General features: G+C 54.3%; 1 protein-coding gene across 1 annotated transcript in view; it reads left to right on the forward strand.

Annotated features, from left to right (window-relative positions):
- Window positions 1-996: 996 nt before the first annotated feature.
- The window catches only part of LOC145339094 (small conductance calcium-activated potassium channel protein 3-like), a 67,772-nt gene continuing 48,518 nt past the window's right edge, over window positions 997-20,250 (forward strand). The window contains exons 1-2 of the mRNA XM_080183524.1: window positions 997-1,092; window positions 18,374-18,792. Of these exons, the coding sequence (XP_080039650.1) occupies window positions 1,003-1,092; window positions 18,374-18,792 (509 nt within the window). The 5' untranslated portion in view covers window positions 997-1,002. The remainder of the gene's footprint in view (window positions 1,093-18,373; window positions 18,793-20,250) is intronic.

Raw genomic sequence — 20,250 nt, forward strand, 5'->3', positions numbered from 1 at the left:
CTCCTGTATTCAATGTTCTGACCGATGAAACCAAGCATGCCGAATGCCTTCTTCACCACTCTGTCCACCTGTGACTCCACTTTCAAGGGGCTATGAACCTGTACCCCTAGATCTCTTTGTTCTGTAACTCTCCCCAGTGCCCTACCATTAACTGAGTAAGTCCTGCCCTGGATCAATCGACCAAAACGCATCACCTTGCATTTATCTAAATTAAACTCCATCTGCCATTCATCAGCCCACTGGCCCAGTTGATCGAGATCCCATTGCAATTGGAGATAACTTTCTTCACTGTCCACTATACCACCAATCTTGGTGTCATCTGCAAACTTACCAACCATGCCTCCTATATTCTCATCCAATCCAGATATTGGTTTAAATCTTATAAGGCAAGTGTTTTTACACAGAGGGTGGTGGGTGCCTGGAACCCGCTGCGGGGGGAGGGAGTGGAAGCGGATACGATAGTGAGTTTTAAGGGGCGTCTGGACAAATCCATGAATAGGATGGGAATAGAGGGATCTGGTCCCCGGAAGGGTAGGGGGTTTAGTTCAGTTGGGGCAGCATGGTCGGTGCAGGCTTTGAGGGGCCGAAGGGCCTGTTCCTGTGCTGGAATTTTCTTTATTCTTCGTGTGTGTGTGAGTGTGCATGGGCCTGGGCGGGGTGCGCGCGGGGCTGGGCGGGGTGAGCGCGGGGCCGGGCAGGGTTTATGCGGGGCCGGGCGGGGTGCGCGCGGGGCCGGGCGGGGTGCGCGCGGGGCCGGGCAGGGTGCGCGCGGGGCCGGGCGGGGTGAGCGCAGGGCCGGGCGGGGTTTATGCGGGCCTGGGCGGGGTGAGCGCGGGGCCGGGCGGGGTTTGCACGGGGATGGGTGGGCTTTACGTGGGCCTGGGTACGGTGTACAGGGGTTCGAAGGGGATGTGTAGACTCCGTTAGCTGAGTGCCGCGCTGTGATCTGCTCTGACCGTGTTGGATATCTCACTGCCTTTTCCTCTTGTTTCTCAGGGCTCCATGTACTCGCTCGCTCTGAAATGCCTTATCAGCCTCTCCACCTTCATCCTACTAGGACTCATCATCGCCTACCACGCCAGGGAGATCCAGGTACGCAGCCAGTGCGAGGAGCCCAGCCCTGCTCCCTCACACCCCAGCCCTGCTCCCTCACACCCCAGCCCTGCTCCCTCACACCCCAGCCCTGCTCCCTCACACCCCAGCCCTGCTCCCTCACACCCCATAGACCCCACTTCCCTCCCTTCCCTCAGCTCACCGGGTCAAACTTCTGGCAAGGATTCTCCCCCCACCCAGGGGCCTCAGCTTCCCTCCAAGGGGGCGGCACGGTGGGTTGGCACTGCTGCCTCACAGTGCCAGGGACCCAGGTTCGATTCCTGGCCTCGGGTCACTGTCTGCATGGAGACTGCACATTCTCCCTGTGTCTGTGTGGGTTTCCTCCGGGTGCTCCGGTTTCCTCCCACAGTCCAAAAGACGTGCTGGTTAGGGTGCATTGACCGTGCTAAATTCTCCCTCGGTGTACCCGAACAGGAGTGTGGCGACTGGGGGATTTTCACAACAACTTCATTGCAGTGTTAATGTCAGCCTACTGGTGACCAGTAAATGAACCTGTGACTGATATCTCCAGCCCATTCACCCCGCTTCCAATCACCCAGCTTTCCCCCCTTAGGTTCCGATATTAGCTGAGATACCCTCCCCTCGTGTACCTGTCTACCCCACTTTCAAACCTCCCTATTTCATGCAATCAAAGAACCCTACAGTGTAGAAGGAGGCCATTCGGCCCATCGAGACTGCACCAAGCACAATCCCATGCAGGCCCTATCCCCACAGACACACATATTTACCTGAGCTCATCCCCCTGACACTAAGGGGCAATTTAGCATGTAAAATTTACTCTGTATCTAACCCCATGCTGTCCCTGTCCTGGGCGTGTTTGATGGGGGGGACAGTGCAGAGGGAGCTTTACTCTGTATCTAACCCCGTGCTGTACCTGTCCTGGGAGTGTTTGATGGGGGACAGTGTAGAGGGAGCTTTACTCTGTATCTAACCCCGTGCTGTCCCTGTCCTGGGAGTGTTTGATGGGGGGGACAGTGTAGAGGGAGCTTTACTCTGTATCTAACCCCGTGCTGTACCTGTCCTGGGAGTGTTTGATGGGGGGGACAGTGTAGAGGGAGCTTTACTCTGTATCTAACCCTGTGCTGTACCTGTCCTGGGAGTGTTTGATGGGGGGGACAGTGTAGAGGGAGCTTTACTCTGTATCTAACCCCGTGCTGTACCTGTCCTGGGAGTGTTTGATGGGGGGGACAGTGTAGAGGGAGCTTTACTCTGTATCTAACCCCGTGCTGTACCTGTCCTGGGAGTGTTTGATGGGGACAGTGTAGAGGGAGCTTTACTCTGTATCTAACCCTGTGCTGTACCTGTCCTGGGAGTGTTTGATGGGGGGGACAGTGTAGATGGAGCTTTACTCTGTATCTAACCCCAAGCTGTGCCTGTCCTGGGCATGTGTGATGGGGACAGTGTAGAGGGAGCTTTACTCTGTATCTAACCCCCTGCTGTACCTGTCCTGGGAGTGTTTGATAGGGGGGACAGTGTAGATGGAGCTTTACTCTGTATCTAACCCCAAGCTGTGCCTGTCCTGGGAGTGTTTGATAGGGGGGACAGTGTAGATGGAGCTTTACTCTGTATCTAACCCCAAGCTGTACCTGTCCTGGGCATGTGTGATGGGGACAGTGTAGAGGGAGCTTTACTCTGTATCTAACCCCAAGCTGTGCCTGTCCTGGGCATGTGTGATGGGGTGCTACAGAGCCCCCATCAAACATTCCCAGGACAGCACCTCTGACATTTTTGTCACTGCAGAGGGTGATGCTCCAGCCCCTCGGAACGTGGCAGTGCCAAAGTGTGAGTGTGGCCGAGAATCGAGAGAGAGAAGGTTGGAACAGGGATCTCACTGGCTTTGACTGATAGGAAGCCAAGATCAAAATAGGTTGTCAGGCGAACCAGTGATGAGCTGGAACAGTCCGGAAGGAACACAGTCTCTGCTCTCTTTGTTGACTCCGCTCACTCGAGCTGGCCTTTGTTTCCAGGATGTTGGCGAGGTGGCATCTTCCTGGGGTTTGGTTTGAAGGGAGGTAGGTTGGCAGGTTTCCATCCTCCCATTACAGGAAGGAGCCGGTTACAGTTCCTGCTCTCCTTCATCCTGTGAGCAAGATTGCAGCGAGGGTCCAGGCCTTTCAGCCCATCCCCTTCCTACTATCCAGCAACCTAGTTTAACAGGGGAATTGATGGCCCAGTGGTATTATCACTAGACAATTAATCCAGAAACTCAGCTAATGTTCTGGGGGACCCGGGTTCGAATCCTGCCCACGGCAGATGGTGGAACTGGAATCCAATAAAAAATATCTGGAATTAAGAATCTATTGATGACCCATTGTCGGAAAAACCCATCTGGTTCCCTTTAGGGAAGGAAATCTGCCGTCCTTACCCCGGTCTGGCCTACATGTGACTCCAGAGAGACAGCAGTGTGGTTGACTCTCAACTGCCCCTCCAAGGGGCAACTAAGGATGGGTAATAAATGCTGGACCAGCCAGCGACACCCATGTCCGAGGGATGAATAAAAAATCATTAGTCCCTTTTGCCTCGTTAACTGGAATTCCCCCGCTGGCCATGGGAATCAGAGCCAGGACAACGGGAAGGTCTGATCACCGTGGGTGTGACTTTACGGTCTTGGGTCAAGCAAGGCTGTAAAATCCCGCCCCCAATCGCCATGGAATCCCAACTGTGCAGAGGAGGCCATTCGGCCCATCAGGTCTGCGCCGATGATCTGACACAGTATCGTACCCAGGCACTCCCCTTATCCCTGTATCCACACACATTTACCATGGCCAATTTACCCAACCCGGAACTTTTGGACACTAAGGGACAATTTAACACGGCCAATCCACCAAACCTGCACATCTTTCGGACTGTGGGAGGAAACCGGGAGCACCTGGAGGAAATCAATGCAGACACCGGGAGAACATGCAGACTCCACACAGACAGTGACCCGAGACCAGAATTGAACTTGTGTTCCTGGCACTGAGACAGCAGTTCCAGCCGCTGTGCATACCATTCATAGAGAAGGAAAGGAGAGGGTGCAGAATGTAGTGTTACAGTCACAGCGAGGGTGTAGAGAAAGATCAACTTTCAAAAGTCTGACAGCAGCAGGGAAGAAGCTGTTCTTGAGTCGGTCGGTACGGGACCTCAGACTTCTGCATCTTTTTCCTGACGGAAGAAGGTGGAAGAGAGAATGTCCGGGGTGCGTGGGGGGGGGGGGTCCTTAATTATGCCGGCTGCTTTTCCCCGAGGCAGCGGGAAGTGTAGACAGAGTCAATGGATGGGAGGCTGGTTTGTGTGATGGATTGGGCTACATTCATGACCCTTTTGTAGTTCCTTGTGGTCTTGGGCAGAGCAGGAGCCCAGACCAAGCTGTGATACAACCAGAAAGAATGCTTTCTGTGGGGCATCTGTAAAAGTTAGTGAGAGTCGTAGCGGACATGCCAAATTTCCTTAGTCTTCTGAGAAAGTACCTCCGATGGATGGAGGGGACTTGGGTGTGAGTTAGGGGGCACGCAGCCGAGGGCAGAGATGATGGTTAAAGATACTCTGTCATGCTGTCACAGTACGGAGGTGGGGAGGGGTGTTGCTGGGGGAGGGGTGGTTCTAGGGGAGGGGTGTTGCGGTGGGGAGGAGGGGTAGTACTGGGAGAGGGGTGGTCCTGGAGGAGGGATGGTCCTGTGGGGAGGGGTGGTCCTGGGGGAGGGGTGTTGCATGGGGAGGGGTAGTACTGGGAGAGGGATGGTCCTGTGGGAGGGGTGTTGCGTGGGGGAGGGGTGTTGCGTGGGGGAGGGGTGTTGCGTGGGGGAGGGGTGTTGCGTGGGGGAGGGGTGGTGCGTGGGGGGGGGGTGGTCCTGGGGGAGGGGTGTTGCGTGGGGAGGGGTGGTCCTGGGGGAGGGGTGTTGTGTGGGGAGGGGTGGTACTGGGGGAGGGGTAGTACTGGGAGAGGGGTGGTCCAGAGGGAGGGGTGGACCTGGTGGGGGGGGTGTTGCATGGGGAGGGGTGGTACTGGGAGAGGGGTGGTCCAGAGGGAGGGGTGGACCTGGTGGGGGGGGTGTTGCATGGGGAGGGGTGGTACTGGGAGAGGGGTGGTCCGGGGGGAGGGGTGTTGCGTGGGGAGGGGTGGTACTGGGGCAGGGGTGTTGCATGGGGAGGGGCGGTCCGGGGGGAGGGGCAGTCCGGGGGGAGGGGCGGTCCGGGGGAGGGGCGGTCCTGGGGGAGGGGCGGTCCTGGGGGAGGGGTGGTCCTGGTGGGGGGGGCGGGTGGTGTTGCATGGGGAGGGGTGGTACAGGGGGAGGGGTAGTACTGGGAGAGGGGTGGGCCGTGGGGAGGGGTGTTGCGTGGGGAGGGGTGGTCTGGGGGAGGGGTGGTCCTGGGGGAGGGGTGGTCCTGGGGGAGGGGTGGTCCGTGGGGAGGGGTGGTCCTGGGGGAGGGGTGGTCCTGGGGGAGGGGTGGTCCTGGGGGAGGGGTGGTCCTGGGGGAGGGGTGGTCTGGGGGAGGGGTGGTCCAGGGGGAGGGGTGTTGCGTGGGGAGGGGTGTTGCGTGGGGAGGGGTGGTCCGGGGGAGGGGTGTTGCGTGGGGAGGGGTGGTACGGAGGGGGGAGAGCTGAGAGAGGGGGAAGTGGTTCCAAAGACGCTCTGCTTTGATTGTGGCCCTTGCTAAGTAAAGCGACAGGTGGTCTCAGTGGGAAGCTGTCAGGGTCCCGGCCTCCCTGATAAACAGGGAGCTCCTGTCCCGCTCCGGCAGCTATTAATAACCCTGATTGTGGCAGAGTCCACAATACCCCCTCGGCTGTCCTCGACCAGGCTCCAGGGTCATGTCCCCTCAGCGTCCCTGTGAAGCCTCAGCGACACTGCTTTCTGACAGGTAGCGGGAAAGACCCATCTCGTCGATCGCCGGCCTGCTGCTCCGGCTGGGAATGAGCTGAACGTTCCCGCTGGGAAACCCCTCTCCCCTCTCCCCTCTCCCCCCTCCCCTCTCCCCCCACCCTGACAAACCCGCAGTGCCAAAGGCACGTGTACAACCCTGCACACAAACTCCAGGGGTACACGGGAGCGCCGTGTACACCGTCCGGTTGTTTAAAACGACCTTCCGGAGCCTGCCGGGGGCAGGTTGGAAAATTCGGACAAGTGTTCCGGAAGCACAACTCCACAGAATGAGAATTTACACTCGTCCAAACAAATTCTTAGCCCTTCGGAGAGAGTTGCAGGTTAAAGAGTGTGAAAAAGATTCGAAATAACATTTGATTTGATTTATTATTGTCACATGTATCGGGATACAATGAAAAGTATTGTTTCTTGAGCACTATACAGACAAAGCATACCGTTCATAGCGAAGGAAAGGAGAGAGTACAGAATGTAGTGTTACAGTCACAGCGAGGGTGTAGAGAAAGATCAACTTAATATGTAAATGCAAAACACTGCAAGTGCTGGAATCTGAAACAGAAACAGAAAATGCTGGACAATCTCAGCAGGTCTGACAGCATCTGTGGAGAGAGAATAGAGCCAGCGTTTCGAGTCTGGGTGACTCTTTTTCAGCTCCGATAAAGGACCACCCAGGCTCGAAACGCTGGCTCTATTCTCTCTCCACAGGTGCTGTCAGACCCGCTGAGGCTGTCCAGCACTTTCTGTTTTTGTGTCAGCTTAATGCGAGGTGGGTCCATTCAAAAGTCTGACAGCAGCAGGGAAGAAGCTGTTCTTGAGTCGGTCGGTACATGACCTCAACAGGATCTGGGGACAGAGATAGAAGCTGAAATTTTTTATTAACTCGTGGTACATGGGTGTCGCTGGCTGGGCCAGCATTTATTGTTCATCCCTAGTTGCCCCTTGGAGGGGCAGTTGAGAGTCAACCACGTTGCTGTGGCTCTGGAGTCACGTGTAGGCCAGACCGGGGTAAGGATGGCAGATTTCCTTCCCTAAAGGGAACCAGATGGGTTTTTCCGACAATGGGTCATCAGTAGATTCTTAATTCCAGACATTTTTTATTGAATTCATCTGCTGTGGGGGGATTTGAACCCGGAACGTTAGCTGAGTTTCTGGATTAATAGTCTCGCAATAATACCACTGGGCCATCGCCTCCCCCAGTGAGAAATTGATCAGAGAAGGATTGAGAGAGAGAGAGAGAGCGAGACTGGGATGGGGTGGGTGAGAGAGAGAGCGAGAGAGAGAAGGTGACAATGGAATGCCTACAGGCCCATCGAGCCTGCACTGACAACAATCCTGCCCTGGCCCCACCCTTGTAATCCCCCACATTTACCCTACTAATCCCCCCGGAACCCCCCTAACACGAAGGAGCAATTTAGCACAGTCCATTCCCTATTCAGCATGGCGAATCTGGTACCAGTTTGGGTTACACTGAGGGAGAATTTAGCACGGCCAATCCACCCTAACCTGCACTTCATTCAGACTGTGGGAGGAAACTGGAGCACCCGGAGGAAACCCACACACAGACACAGGGGGAGAACGTGCAAACTTGACGCAGACGGTGACCCAAGCTGGGAGTCGAACCCGGGTCCCTGGCGCTGTGAGACATCAGTGCTAACCCACTGTGTCACCGTGCTGCTGGGAATCGAACCCGGGTCCCTGGCGCTGTGAGACAGCAGTGCTAACCCACCGTGTCACCGTGCTGCTGGGAATCGAACCCGGGTCCCTGGCGCTGTGAGACAGCAGTGCTAACCCACTGTGTCACCGTGTTGCTGGGAATCGAACCCGGGTCCCTGGTGCTGTGAGGCAGCAGTGCTAACCCACTGTGTCACCGTGCTGCTGGGAATCGAACCCGGGTCCCTGGCGCTGTGAGACAGCAGTGCTAACCCACTGTGTCACCGTGCTGTTGGGAATCGAACCCGGGTCCCTGGCGCTGTGAGACAGCAGTGCTAACCCACTGTGTCACCGTGCTGCTGGGAATCGAACCCGGGTCCCTGGCGCTGTGAGACAGCAGTGCTAACCCACTGTGTCACCCACACTCTGGAAGCATGGGAATGACAGACGGATTAAGGAAATATCAAAGAATTTTCCCTATACGCCCTTGAATATCAAAGTTTACCAGCTGGCATAAAAACAAATCCAACAGTTTAACGGTTCCCTCAGATCTGCAATTCTTGTCACGTGGAATCATCTTCAGGCACCTCAAGGGCACTGAATTCTTCCACGAGGATTATGTGACCAGAACTGTGCCAAAAATATGATCAATTGAAGAACACTTATTATTCCATTAATAAAATATTTTCACTTACAGGAACAGAGGAGAAAGAGATTAAATATTAAAATGTTCCTCTTCTAGATTAACTGTGAACACTGATATTACTGAGGACTATCACCCACCCCAAGGCAACTTCAAACTTTCTCTACTCCAAAGAGAGATGAGGGTCTAGCTCAGGAGATTAATAAACTCTCCAACCTGGACCTGTCCTGGAATTACAACTCTCTCCCACCCCGGCCTTTTACTCCATCAAACATTCCCAGGACAGGTACAGCACGGGGTTAGATACAGAGTAAAGCTCCCTCTACACTGTCCCCCCATCAAACACTCCCAGGACAGGGACAGCACGGGGTTAGATACAGAGTAAAGCTCCCTCTACACTGTCCCCCCCATCAAACACTCCCAGGACAGGTACAGCACGGGGTTAGATACAGAGTAAAGCTCCCTCTACACTGTCCCCCATCAAACACTCCCAGGACAGGTACAGCACGGGGTTAGATACAGAGTAAAGCTCCCTCTACACTGTCCCCCCATCAAACACTCCCAGGACAGGTACAGCACGGGGTTTGATACAGAGTAAAGCTCCCTCTACACTGTCCCCCCATCAAACACTCCCAGGACAGGGACAGCACAGGGTTAGATACAGAGTAAAGCTCCCTCTCCACTGTCCTATTCAACTCTCAATGATCAGCCTCTCTCCCAGATGGTCCGTGGGACCCTTGTCCTGAAAGCCCTGTGATAAACCACAACCTTGGTGTTAGCCTGTTTGCCTCATTAGTGATCATAGCTCAGTCGGCAGTTCTGACAGTTATGATGTGGAGATGCTGGCGTTGGACTGGGGGAAACACTCTAAGAAGTCTCACAACACCAGGTTAAAGTCCAACAGGTTTATTTGGTAGCAAAAGCTACGAGCTTTCAGAGCGCTGCACCTTCATCAGGTGAGTGGGAGTTCTGTACACAAACAGGGACATGTTTGTGGACAGAAATCCCACTTACCTGATGAAGGTGCAGCGCTCTGAAAGCTCGTAGCTTTTGCTACCAAATAAACCTGTTGGACTTTAACCTGGTGTTGTGAGACTTGTTAGAGTTACACCATTTATAGTTACACAGTGAGTGATCCTTACCCTGAAGTAGCTGATGCGAGGGGTCGTGTGCTGCAATGCTGAAATTGCCTGTTCTGATTCCAGTCGCTGCTGGGAAGAGTGTTTTTGTTCCAATTTGCTGTTTATTGACGAATGTCTGTCCTTGGTCGCCTTGCTGAGAGGCATGTGTGGGTCTCTGGTCCTCTCACTGTGTTGATTGATTGGAGTTCTGGGGGATCACAGAGTTTGAAAGCATTGTACAAAGAGAGTATTTTGTGCGTTCATTCTCGGTACAAGGGCAGCACTGGTTGCCTGATGCTTTGATGTTCCATCACCTTCTTGTAGATCCATCTGGCCTGCTGCATACCTGTAGTGGGGGCATGGGTTACACGATATTAGCTCATAAGAAAACAGGGCAGAATTGGGCCACTCGGCCCATCGAGTCTGCTCCCCCATTCAATCATGGCTGATATTTTTCTCATCCCCCATTCTCCTGCCTTTTCCCCATAACCCCCGATCCCCTTATTAATCAGGAACCTATCTATCTCTGTCTTAAAGACACTCGGTGACCCGGCCTCCTCTGCGGCAAAGAGTTCCACAGATTCCCCACTCTCTGGCTGAAGAAATTCCTCCTCATCTCTGTTTTGGTCCCTTTACTTTGGGTTGTTGCCCCTCGGATTCCAATCTCTCCGACAAATGGAGATATTGACCCCAGCCACAGGGAAGGAACGGCCGATATATTTCCAAGTCAGGGTGGTGTGAGGGGCTCGGAGGGGGAACTTGCAGGTGGGGGTGTTCCCCATGTGTCTGCTGCCCTCTCCCCTTTGTCCTTCCAGGTGGTAGAGGTGGCGGGTTTGGAAGGTGCTGTTGAAGGAGCCTTGGTGAGTTGCTGCGGGGCATCGTGTAGGTAGAAAAATAGAATTCCGACAGTGCAGAACAAGGCCATTTAGCCCATTGAGTCTACACTAACAACAATCCCACCCTGTCCCTATCCCCATCACCCCACATATTTATCCCATTAATCCCTTTAGCCTCACGGTACATAAGGGACAATTTAGCATGGCCATTCCACCTAACCTGCACATCTTTGGACACTGAGGGGCAATTTAGCACGGCCAATCCACCCTAATCTGCACATCTTTGGACACTAAGGGACAATTTAGCACGACCAGTCCCCATAACCTGCACATCTTTCGGATTGTGGGAGGAAACCGGAGCCCTTGGAGGAAACCCACGCAGACATGGGGAGAATGTGCAGACTCTGCACAGACAGTGACCCAAGCCAGGAATTGAACCTGGGTCCCTGGAGCTATGAGGCAGGCAGTGCTCACCACTGTGCCACTATGTTGTCCCACATGGCTGTGTGGGTGGTGGAGGGAGTGAGTGTTTGTGGTTAGCGTGTCGATCGAGCGGGGCTGCTTTGTCCTGGATGGTGTCGAGCTTCTCGAGTGTTGTTGGAGCTGCACTCATCCAGGCAAGTGGGGAGTGTTCCATCACACTCCTGACTTGTGTCCTTGTAGACGTGGACAGGCTTTGTGGCGGAAAGTGGGGGGGGTGGGCTAGAATTCTCAGCCTCTTGACTAACATATCCAAAGTATCTGTGTCTCCATCTCCTGCTTGGCAGATGCTGAGACCAACGGCAGAAGGAGGGCTCAAAGAGAAATAATTTACATTTTTTGCAGATCTTTCATAACCTTGGGATGATCCACTGCACTTTGCAGCCAACGAAACACTTTGGAGGTGTGGCAGTGTAGGAAAGGCAGCAGTTAATTTGTGCACAGCACGATCCCATGGCCAGCAATGACCAGATCATCAATTCTGAGCGATGTTGGTTGAAGGATAGATGTGGGGGCCCCCCAAGGGAAAGGAGAGAGCACTCTCTGGCCTCTTGCATAACAGCGCGTGGGATCCTGAGAGGACAGAACAAGACTTGTCTGTAATATAATAAATCTCTAATGGCTTCATCCTTATCAGCAGATTTTTAATTGCAGATTTTTATTGAATCAGACCATCTGCCACGCTGGAATTCAAAGCTGGCTCACCGGAGAATTACCCCGGCTCTGCAGATTGCTAATGACAGTACTGTTAAATACCAGCCCCTCCCTCAGCACCGACCCTCCCACAGTGCGGCGCTCCCTCAGCACCGACCCCCCCGCAGTGTGGCGCTCCCTCAGCACGGACCCTCCCACAGTGTGGTGCTCCCTCAGCACAGACCCTCCCACAGTGTGGTGCTCCCTCAGCACAGACCCTCCCACAGTGTGGTGCTCCCTCAGCACGGACCCTCCCACAGTGCGGCACTCCCTCAGCACCGACCCCCCCGCAGTGCGGCGCTCCCTCAGCACGGACCCTCCCACAGTGTGGTGCTCCCTCAGCACGGACCCTCCCACAGTGCGGCGCTCCCTCAGCACCGACCCTCCCACAGTGTGGTGCTCCCTCGGCACCGACCCTCCCACAGTGCGGCGCTCCCTCAGCACCGACCTTCCCACAGTGCGGCGCTCCCTCGGCACCGACCCTCCCACAGTGCGGCGCTCCCTCAGCACCGACCTTCCCACAGTGCGGCGCTCCCTCAGCACCGACCCTCCCACAGTGCGGCGCTCCCTCAGCACCGACCCTCCCACAGTGCGGCGCTCCCTCGGCACCGACCCTCCCACAGTGCGGCGCTCCCTCGGCACCGACCCTCCCACAGTGCGGCGCTCCCTCGGCGCCGACCCTCCCACAGTGCGGCGCTCCCTCAGCACCGACCCTCCCACAGTGCGGCGCTCCCTCAGCACCGACCCTCCCACAGTGCGGCGCTCCCTCAGCACCGACCCTCCCACAGTGCGGCGCTCCCTCAGCACCGACCCTCCCACAGTGCGGCGCTCCCTCAGTACTGCTTTGGGCAATGGAGGGATTTGACGGCCTTTTAAGTGTGGCTCAGGGATGGGCGCCTTCCCCGCTGTGACAGAACTGACAGCGGGTGGTAACGGGCACCTCCCCGCTCTGTACCTGGGGAAAGTGTCCAATTCTGCCTGTCTGTTTCGCCCGTGGGTCTGTGGGGGACAGATAGAGGGATATTTGTCCCTGTGTTGGGTCAGAGATTGAGTCTGTAAATCAGTGTGTTGGCACAGAGCGGTGCTCAGCGTGATCTATATTTTTCTCCCCCCCCAAGTGGCAATAATTGCTGGCTCGATTGGTTTCCAGCGCTCGGTAGCCATGACAACCCTAACTCTTCCCTTCCAGAGCACAGATGCTGCCGAGTTTTTGTGGATTTTGTAGCTGCGATGGAGATTGGAGCTTCACCCAGCTAAAACTAACAGGCTGCTTCTGCTCGAAAGATTGTTTTCTTCTTGCAAACTGCCCAGGCTGAGTGCAGATGACTCTTAAATGTGAATTGCCCGGGGTTACAGAACCTCCAAACCCCCAGGAATTAAAAAATATTATTCTCTGACGCAGTCCTACAAGCAAACATACACACCAGGGTGGAAACAAGGGTCGTTGGAAGGAATTTGTGGGAGTAATGACTTGTTTGCAAACTTTAATTTACCCTTTTTCAGACTCTGAAGTCTCTTCTTGACCCCTTTGACTTGACTCCAGCCATCGGACAAAGCACCCCCGTTCATGGAGAAGGAAAGGGGAGGGTGCAGAATGGGTGGCACAGTGGGTTAGCACTGCTGCCTCCGGGTGCCAGGGATCTGGGTTCAAGTCCCCGCCTCGGGACACTGTCTGTGCGGAGTCTGCACGTTCTCCCCGTGTCTGTGTGGGTTTCCTCCGGGTGCTCCGGTTTCCTCCCACAGTCTGAAAGACGTGCTGGTTAGGGTGCATTGGCCGTGCTAAATTCTCCCTCAGTGTACCCGACCAGCAGTGTGGTGACGACGGGATTTTCACAGTAACTTCATTGCAGTGTTAATGTAACTCAACTTGTGACTAGTAAAGGAACTTGTGACTAATACCCGTTCATCCGATTTCCAATCACCCAGCTTGTGACACTGATCAATAAATTTATAATATTAGTGAACCAGATGGGTTTTTCCAACAATGGGTCATCAGAAGATTCTTAATTCCAGATATTTTTTATTGAATTCAAATTCCACCCTCTGCTGTGGCGGGATTCGAACCCGGGTTCCCCAGAACATTAGCTGAGTCTCTGGATTAAGAGTCTAGCGATAAGATCACTCAGCCGAAGCCTCCCCCTGTTCCTGTTGATCTATTGGACATGGATGGGTGGGTTGGCAGTCAAGAATTATCCAATGGGGTTGGAAAGAGTTTGTGTGCTTTCCGATTGGCTGCGGGTATGGGTCAAAGTGCAGTTGGATGTGTTAAGTGACCAATGGTGGGGGAGTAGGGGCTGGTGGAGGCAGGAGGTCTCAAGATGGCACCTCGAGGAATGACTCTACATTGAGCTGGAAACCACTCGAATATTTTTTGTTATCTTTGAAGTTTCACCCTCCTTTGTTCTTTCATGAGATGTGGCAGGGAAGACCACCAGACCATAAGACATAGGAGCAGAATGAGGCCACTCGGCCCATCGAGTCTGCTCCCCCATTCAATCATGGCTGATATTTTCCCCATCCCCCATTCTCCTGCCTTTTCCCCATAACCCCGATCCCCTTATTAATCAGGAACCTATCTATCTCTGTCTTAAAGACACTCAGTGACCCGGCCTCCTCTGCGACAAAGAGTTCCACAGATTCCCCACTCTCTGGCTGAAGAAATTCCTCCTCATCTCTGTTTTAAAGGATCGTCCCTTTAGCCTGAGGTTGTGCCCTCTGGTTCTAGTTTTCCCTACTAGTGGAAACATCCTCTCCACGTCCACTCTATCCAGGGCCTCGCAGTATCCTGTAAGTTTCAATAAGATCCCCCTCATCCTTCTAAACTCCAATGAGTACAGACCCAGAGTCCTCAACCCATTCCTCATTCGACAAGCTCTTCATTCCAGGGATCATTCTTGTGAACCTCCTCTGGACCCTTTCCAAGGCTGGCACATCCTTCCTTAGATACGGGGCCCAAAACTGCTCACAATTCTCCAAATGGGGTCTGACCAGAGCCTTATACAGCCTCAGAAGTCCATCCCTGCTCTTGTATTCTAGCCCTCTCGATATGAATGCTAACATTGCATTTTCCTTCCTCACTGCTGCCTGAACCTGCACGTTAACCTTAAGAGAATCTTGAGTCAACGCTGCCAGTGTGCTTGCTGTGAACAAATTGGCTGTCACATGTCCTGACGTTACTTCTGGAGAAAGAAGCTTTGCTGGGTGCCGCCTCTTGCCTCCCCTCCACTCCCTACCCCCTTTGACTTATTGTTGGAGTGAGTGCATCATTCCCTCAGCAAGTGTTTGCGCAGCCACTGAGTCACGGTCAAAACAGCTCAGGAACGGATCAGAAATGGCAGCCTGGGGTGGTGGGGGTGCGCCTGGGAATGTGTGTCTGCTCCTAACTCCGGGAGGGCGCGGGGCTAAAAATAAATCTCCATTTCCATCCCCCGATTGACCTGTTTAAACTCAAATCGAGTGGCAGCACTGGGGAAATGGTGTGGAGCGAGCGTTGAGAAGGAGCTGCCCTTCATTGTGTCTGTAGCCCTCAACGGCCGTTACCAGGAAGCTAATTAGATCCGATTGGATTGTGATGCTGTCTCCCAGGCAACAGGGATAGCACACTGCGCTGCTCCACGCTCACAGAATTGTTGCTGTCTCTCGCTGTGCCTCCCTCTCTCTCTACATCTCTCTCTTTCCCCCTCGCCATTTCTCTATCCTTTCTCCATCTCTCTCTCGTCGTCTCTCCAATCCTCTCTCTCCCCCTCCATTCCTTACTCACTATCTAACTCCATTTCCATCCCCTCCCCTCCCTCCCGCCACTCCATTCCTTTATCTCATTCTCGACATCCCACTCCCCCACCCCACTCCCCCATCCACTTCTCTCACTCTTTTTCTCTCTCTCACCACTTCTCTTTGCTGCTCTCTTCTCTTTTCCTGTTAACTCTCTCTCTCTCTCCTGACCATTTTTGATGTCGCGTTTTCCTGTCTTGTTATGGGTGGCACAGTGGGTTAGCGCTGCTGCCTCACAGTGCCAGGGACCCAGGTTCAATTCCCGGCTTGGGTCACTGTCCGTGTGGAGTTTGCATGTTCTCCCCGTGTCTGCGTGGGTTTCCTCTGAGTGCTCCAGTTTCCTCCCAAAGTCCAAAGATGTGCAGGTTAGGGTGGATTGGCCATGCTAAATTGCCCCTTCATGTCCAAACATTGGCAGGTTAGGTGGATTGGCCATGCTAAATTGCCCCTTAGTGTCCAAAGATGTGTAGGTTAGGGTGGATTGGCCATGCTGAATTGCCCCTTAGTATCCAAAGATGTGTAGGTTAGGGTGGATTGGCCATGCTGAATTGCCCCTTAGTATCCAAAGATGTGTAGGTTAGGTGGATTGGCCATGCTGAATTGCCCCTTAGTATCCAAAGATGTGTAGGTTAGGGTGGATTGGCCATGCTAAATTGTCCCTTAGTGTCCAAAGATGTGCAGGTTATGTGGCTTGACCAATCTAAGTTGCCCCTTCATGTCCAAACATTGGCAGGTTAGATGGATTGGCCATGCTAAATTGCCCCTTCGTGTCCAAAGATGTGTCGGTTCGGGTGGATTGGCCATGCTGAATTGCCTCTTAGTGTCCAAAGATGTGCAGGTTAGGTGGATTGGCCATGCTAAATTGTCCCTTAATGTCCAAAAATGTGCAGGTTAGGGTGGATTGGCCATGCTAAATTGCCTCTTAGTGTCCAAAGATGTGTAGGTTGGGTGGATTGGCCATGCTAAATTGCCCCTTCGTGTCCAAAGATGTGTCGGTTCGGGCGGATTGGCCATGCTGAATTGCCTCTTAGTGTCCAAAGATGTGCAGGTTAGGTGGATTGGCCATGCTAAATTGTCCCTTAATGTCCAAAAATGTGCAGGTTAGGGTGGATTGGCCATGCTAAATTGCCTCTTAGTGTCCAAAGATGTGTAGGTTGGGTGGATTGGCCATGCTAAATTGCCCCTCGGTGTCCAAAGATGTGCGGGTTAGGGGGATTGGCCATGCTAAATTGCCCCTAGTGTCCAAACATGTGCAAGTTAGGGGGATTGGCCGTGCTAAATTGCCCCTCAGTGTCCAAAGATGTGCGGGTTAGGGGGATTGGCCATGCTAAATTGTCCCTAGTGTCCAAAGATGTGCAGGTTAGGGTGGATTGGCCATGCTAAATTGCCCCTCAGTGTCCAAAGATGTGCAAGGTAGGGGGATTGGCTGTGCTGAATGGCCCCTAGTGTCCAAAGATGTGCAGGTTAGGTGGATTGGCCATGCTAAATTGTCCCTTCGTGTCCAAAGATGTGCAAGTTAGGGGGATTGGCCGTGCTGAATGGCCCCTTAATGTCGGGGGACTAGTGAGGGCAAATACTTGGGGTTATGGGAATCAGGCCTGAGTGGGATTGTGGTCAGTGCAGACTCAATGGGCCGAAGGGTCTCCTTCTGCACTGTAGGGATTCTATGATTCTCTATGTCCCATTTCTCTCTCTCTCTCTCTCTATCATTCGCACAGTGGGTTAGCACTGCTGCCTCACAGCGCCAGGGATCCGGGTTTGATTCCCGGCTTGGGTCACTGTCTGTGTGGAGACTGCGCCTTCTCCCCGTGTCTGCGTGGGTTTCCTCCGGGTACTCCGGTTTTTTCCCACAGTCTGAAAGACGTGCTAAATTCTCCCTCAGTGTACCTGAACAGGAGTGCAGCGACTCGGGGATTTTCACAGTAACTTCATTGCAGTGTTAACGTAAGCCGATTTGTGACACTAATAAATAAACTGAACCTTTCCTCTCTCTCTCTCTCCTACATTAGCGGCCTGTTTCCTCCCGTCTCTCTTTTCCCTCTTGTTCTTTGCCTCTCACTCTCTCTCTCTCTATTCTCTGCCCGTTTCTTCCTCTCTCCTTTGCCTCTCAGTCTCTCTCTCTCTCTCTCTATCCTCTGCCCGTTTCTTCCTCTTCTTTGCCTCTCTCTCTCTCTCTCCTACATTAGTGGCCTGTTTCCTCCTCTTTTCCCTCTCGTTCTCTCTCTCTCTCTCTCTATTCTCTGCCTGTTTCCTCCTCTTTTCCCTCTCGTTCTTTGCCTCTCACTCTCTCTCTCCTCTATTCTCTGCCTGTTTCCTCCTCTCTCTTTTCCCCCTCGTTCTCTGTCTCTCGCTCTCTCTGCTTTGCCAACCTGCTGCCTCGCTCCATGTCCCTTGCCCTGCCTTTTGTCCCCCTTCTCAGCTGCTGTTGACATCCCTTATCTGCTTCAAGCAGCACCCCCTGCTTCATCTGTGATCCTCTTTGAACTGGATTTGAGTTAATTCATGTCCCTTGAGGATCAGACCATCAGCTGCATCATCTCCCTGGTGCCAACCGCTGGCGTATGGAGAACGCCACAAACCTGCTTCAAACAAATGAAAATCTATCGCTAAATGTCAAGTTAAATATTCAGGAAAAACAAATTTCCGACAGAGTGCAAAGATCAATAGTGTCTGGCCACAGAAACCTGTGATCCACCATCCTCCAGCTCCCTGCAGTGCAGGAGGAGGCCATTCAGCCCATCAAGTCTGTACCAACAACAAGCCCACCCAGGCCCTATCCCCATGCATTTACCCCAGCTAGTTCCCCCAACACTAAGAGACAATTTAGCACGGCCAATCCACCCTAACCTACACATCTTTGGACACTAAGAGACAATTTAGCACGGCCAATCCACCCTAACCTACACATCTTTGGACACTAAGGAGCAATTTAGCACAGCCAATCCACCCTAACCGGCACATCTTTGGACTGTGGGAGGAAACCCACGCAGACACAGAGAGAATGTGCAGACTCCACACAGACAGTGAGCGGAGGCCAGAATCGAACCCAGGTCCCTGGCGCTGTGAGGTAGCGGTGCTAAGCACTGTGCCGCCCATCTTAGAATGAAGTCTTTTCATGAATGAATCGAACTGTAGATAGGTTCAGCACTGAGGCCAGGCCAGTGATTTGCTCGGGATTAGTATAACTCTTGTCCTGTCTTGCAGCTTTTCATGATTGACAATGGTGCTGATGATTGGAGGATCGCTATGACCTACGAGCGGATTTTCTTCATCAGCTTGGAGATGGTAGTGTGCGCCATCCACCCAGTCCCCGGACGCTACACCTTCCACTGGAAGGCCCGCTTAGCATTCTCCTACACACTGTCTGAGACCTGGGCTGATGTGGACATCATCCTCTCCATCCCCATGTTCCTCCGTCTCTACCTCATTGCCCGAGTCATGCTCCTTCACAGCAAGCTCTTCACGGACGCCTCCTCGAGGAGCATCGGGGCACTCAACAAGATCAACTTCAACACACGTTTCGTCATGAAGACCCTCATGACCATCTGTCCTGGTACTGTTCTCCTAGTCTTCAGTATCTCCCTGTGGATCATCGCTGCCTGGACTGTCCGCGTCTGCGAGAGGTAAGGGTCAGCGCACGCGCCCTCAGGACAGAGGCTGCTCTTCACCCCCAGGAGGGCGGAGGGTGGAGAACTCAGAGCCCCCAGCACAGTGACGCCCACATTCTCCCCCCGCCGCACTGCGGGAGGGTCAGTGCTGAGGGAGCGCCGCGCTGAGGGAGGGTCAGTGCTGAGGGAGCGCCGCACTGTGGGAGGGTCAGTGCTGAGGGAGCGCCGCACTGTGGGAGGGTCAGTGCTGAGGGAGCGCCGCACTGTGGGAGGGTCGGTGCTGAGGGAGCGCCGCACTGTTGGGGGGTCAGTGCTGAGGGAGCGCCGCACTGTGGGAGGGTCGGTGCTGAGGGAGCGCCGCACTGTGGGAGGGTCAGTGCTGAGGGAGCGCCGCACTGTGGGAGGGTTAGTGCCGAGGGAGCGCCGCACTGTGGGAGGGTCGGTGCTGAGGGAGCGCCGCACTGTTGGGGGGTCAGTGCTGAGGGAGCGCCGCACTGTGGGAGGGTCGGTGCTGAGGGAGCGCCGCACTGTTGGGGGGTCAGTGCTGAGGGAGCGCCGCACTGTGGGAGGGTTAGTGCTGAGGGAGCGCCGCACTGTGGGAGGGTCGGTGCTGAGGGAGCGCCGCACTGTGGGAGGGTCAGTGCCGAGGGAGCGCCGCACTGTGGGAGGGTCAGTGCCGAGGGAGCGCCGCACTGTGGGAGGGTCAGTGCCGAGGGAGCGCCGCACTGTGGGAGGGTCAGTGCCGAGGGAGCGCCGCACTGTGGGAGGGTTAGTGCCGAGGGAGGGTCGGTGCTGAGGGAGCGCCGCACTGTTGGGGGGTCAGTGCTGAGGGAGCGCCGCACTGTGGGAGGGTTAGTGCTGAGGGAGCGCCGCACTGTGGGAGGGTCAGTGCCGAGGGAGCACTGCACTGTGGGAGGGTCAGTGCCGAGGGAGCACCGCACTGTGGGAGGGTCAGTGCCAAGGGAGCGCCGCACTGTGGGAGGGTCAGTGCCGAGGGAGCGCCGCACTGTGGGAGGGTCGGTGCTGAGGGAGCGCCGCACTGTGGGGAGGGTCCGTGCTGAGGGAGCGCCGCACTACGGGAAGTGCTATCATTCTGATGAAATATTAAACCCTCCTTCCTGAGTGTAAAAGATCCCATGGGATTATTTCAGAAGACATGAATGGAGATTCCCAGTCTATCTTTAATCCTTAATGGTGTTAACGTTCCCTATTACTGTTTTACAATCATCTGGAACCCCCCATGTCAGACTGAGTAGGTGTGAATCAAGAGAAACAGAGAGAGGAAGGGAGGCTGAAAATAAAAGTGAACGAGAGAAAGGGAGAAAAACAGAGAATGGAGAAACAGAGATAGATAAGAGAATGATAATGAGAGAAACAGATTGAGACACAGATTGATTTAGGCTGAGATAAAGAGAGAGCACAGTGAGGGCTCTCACAACACCAGCTTAAAGAGAGAGCCACAGGGAGTGAGGA

The sequence above is a fragment of the Carcharhinus amblyrhynchos genome, unplaced genomic scaffold, assembly GCF_965287045.1.
Source record: "Carcharhinus amblyrhynchos unplaced genomic scaffold, sCarAmb.v2.hapA chromosome_322, whole genome shotgun sequence".
NCBI classification, from domain to species: domain Eukaryota; kingdom Metazoa; phylum Chordata; class Chondrichthyes; order Carcharhiniformes; family Carcharhinidae; genus Carcharhinus; species Carcharhinus amblyrhynchos.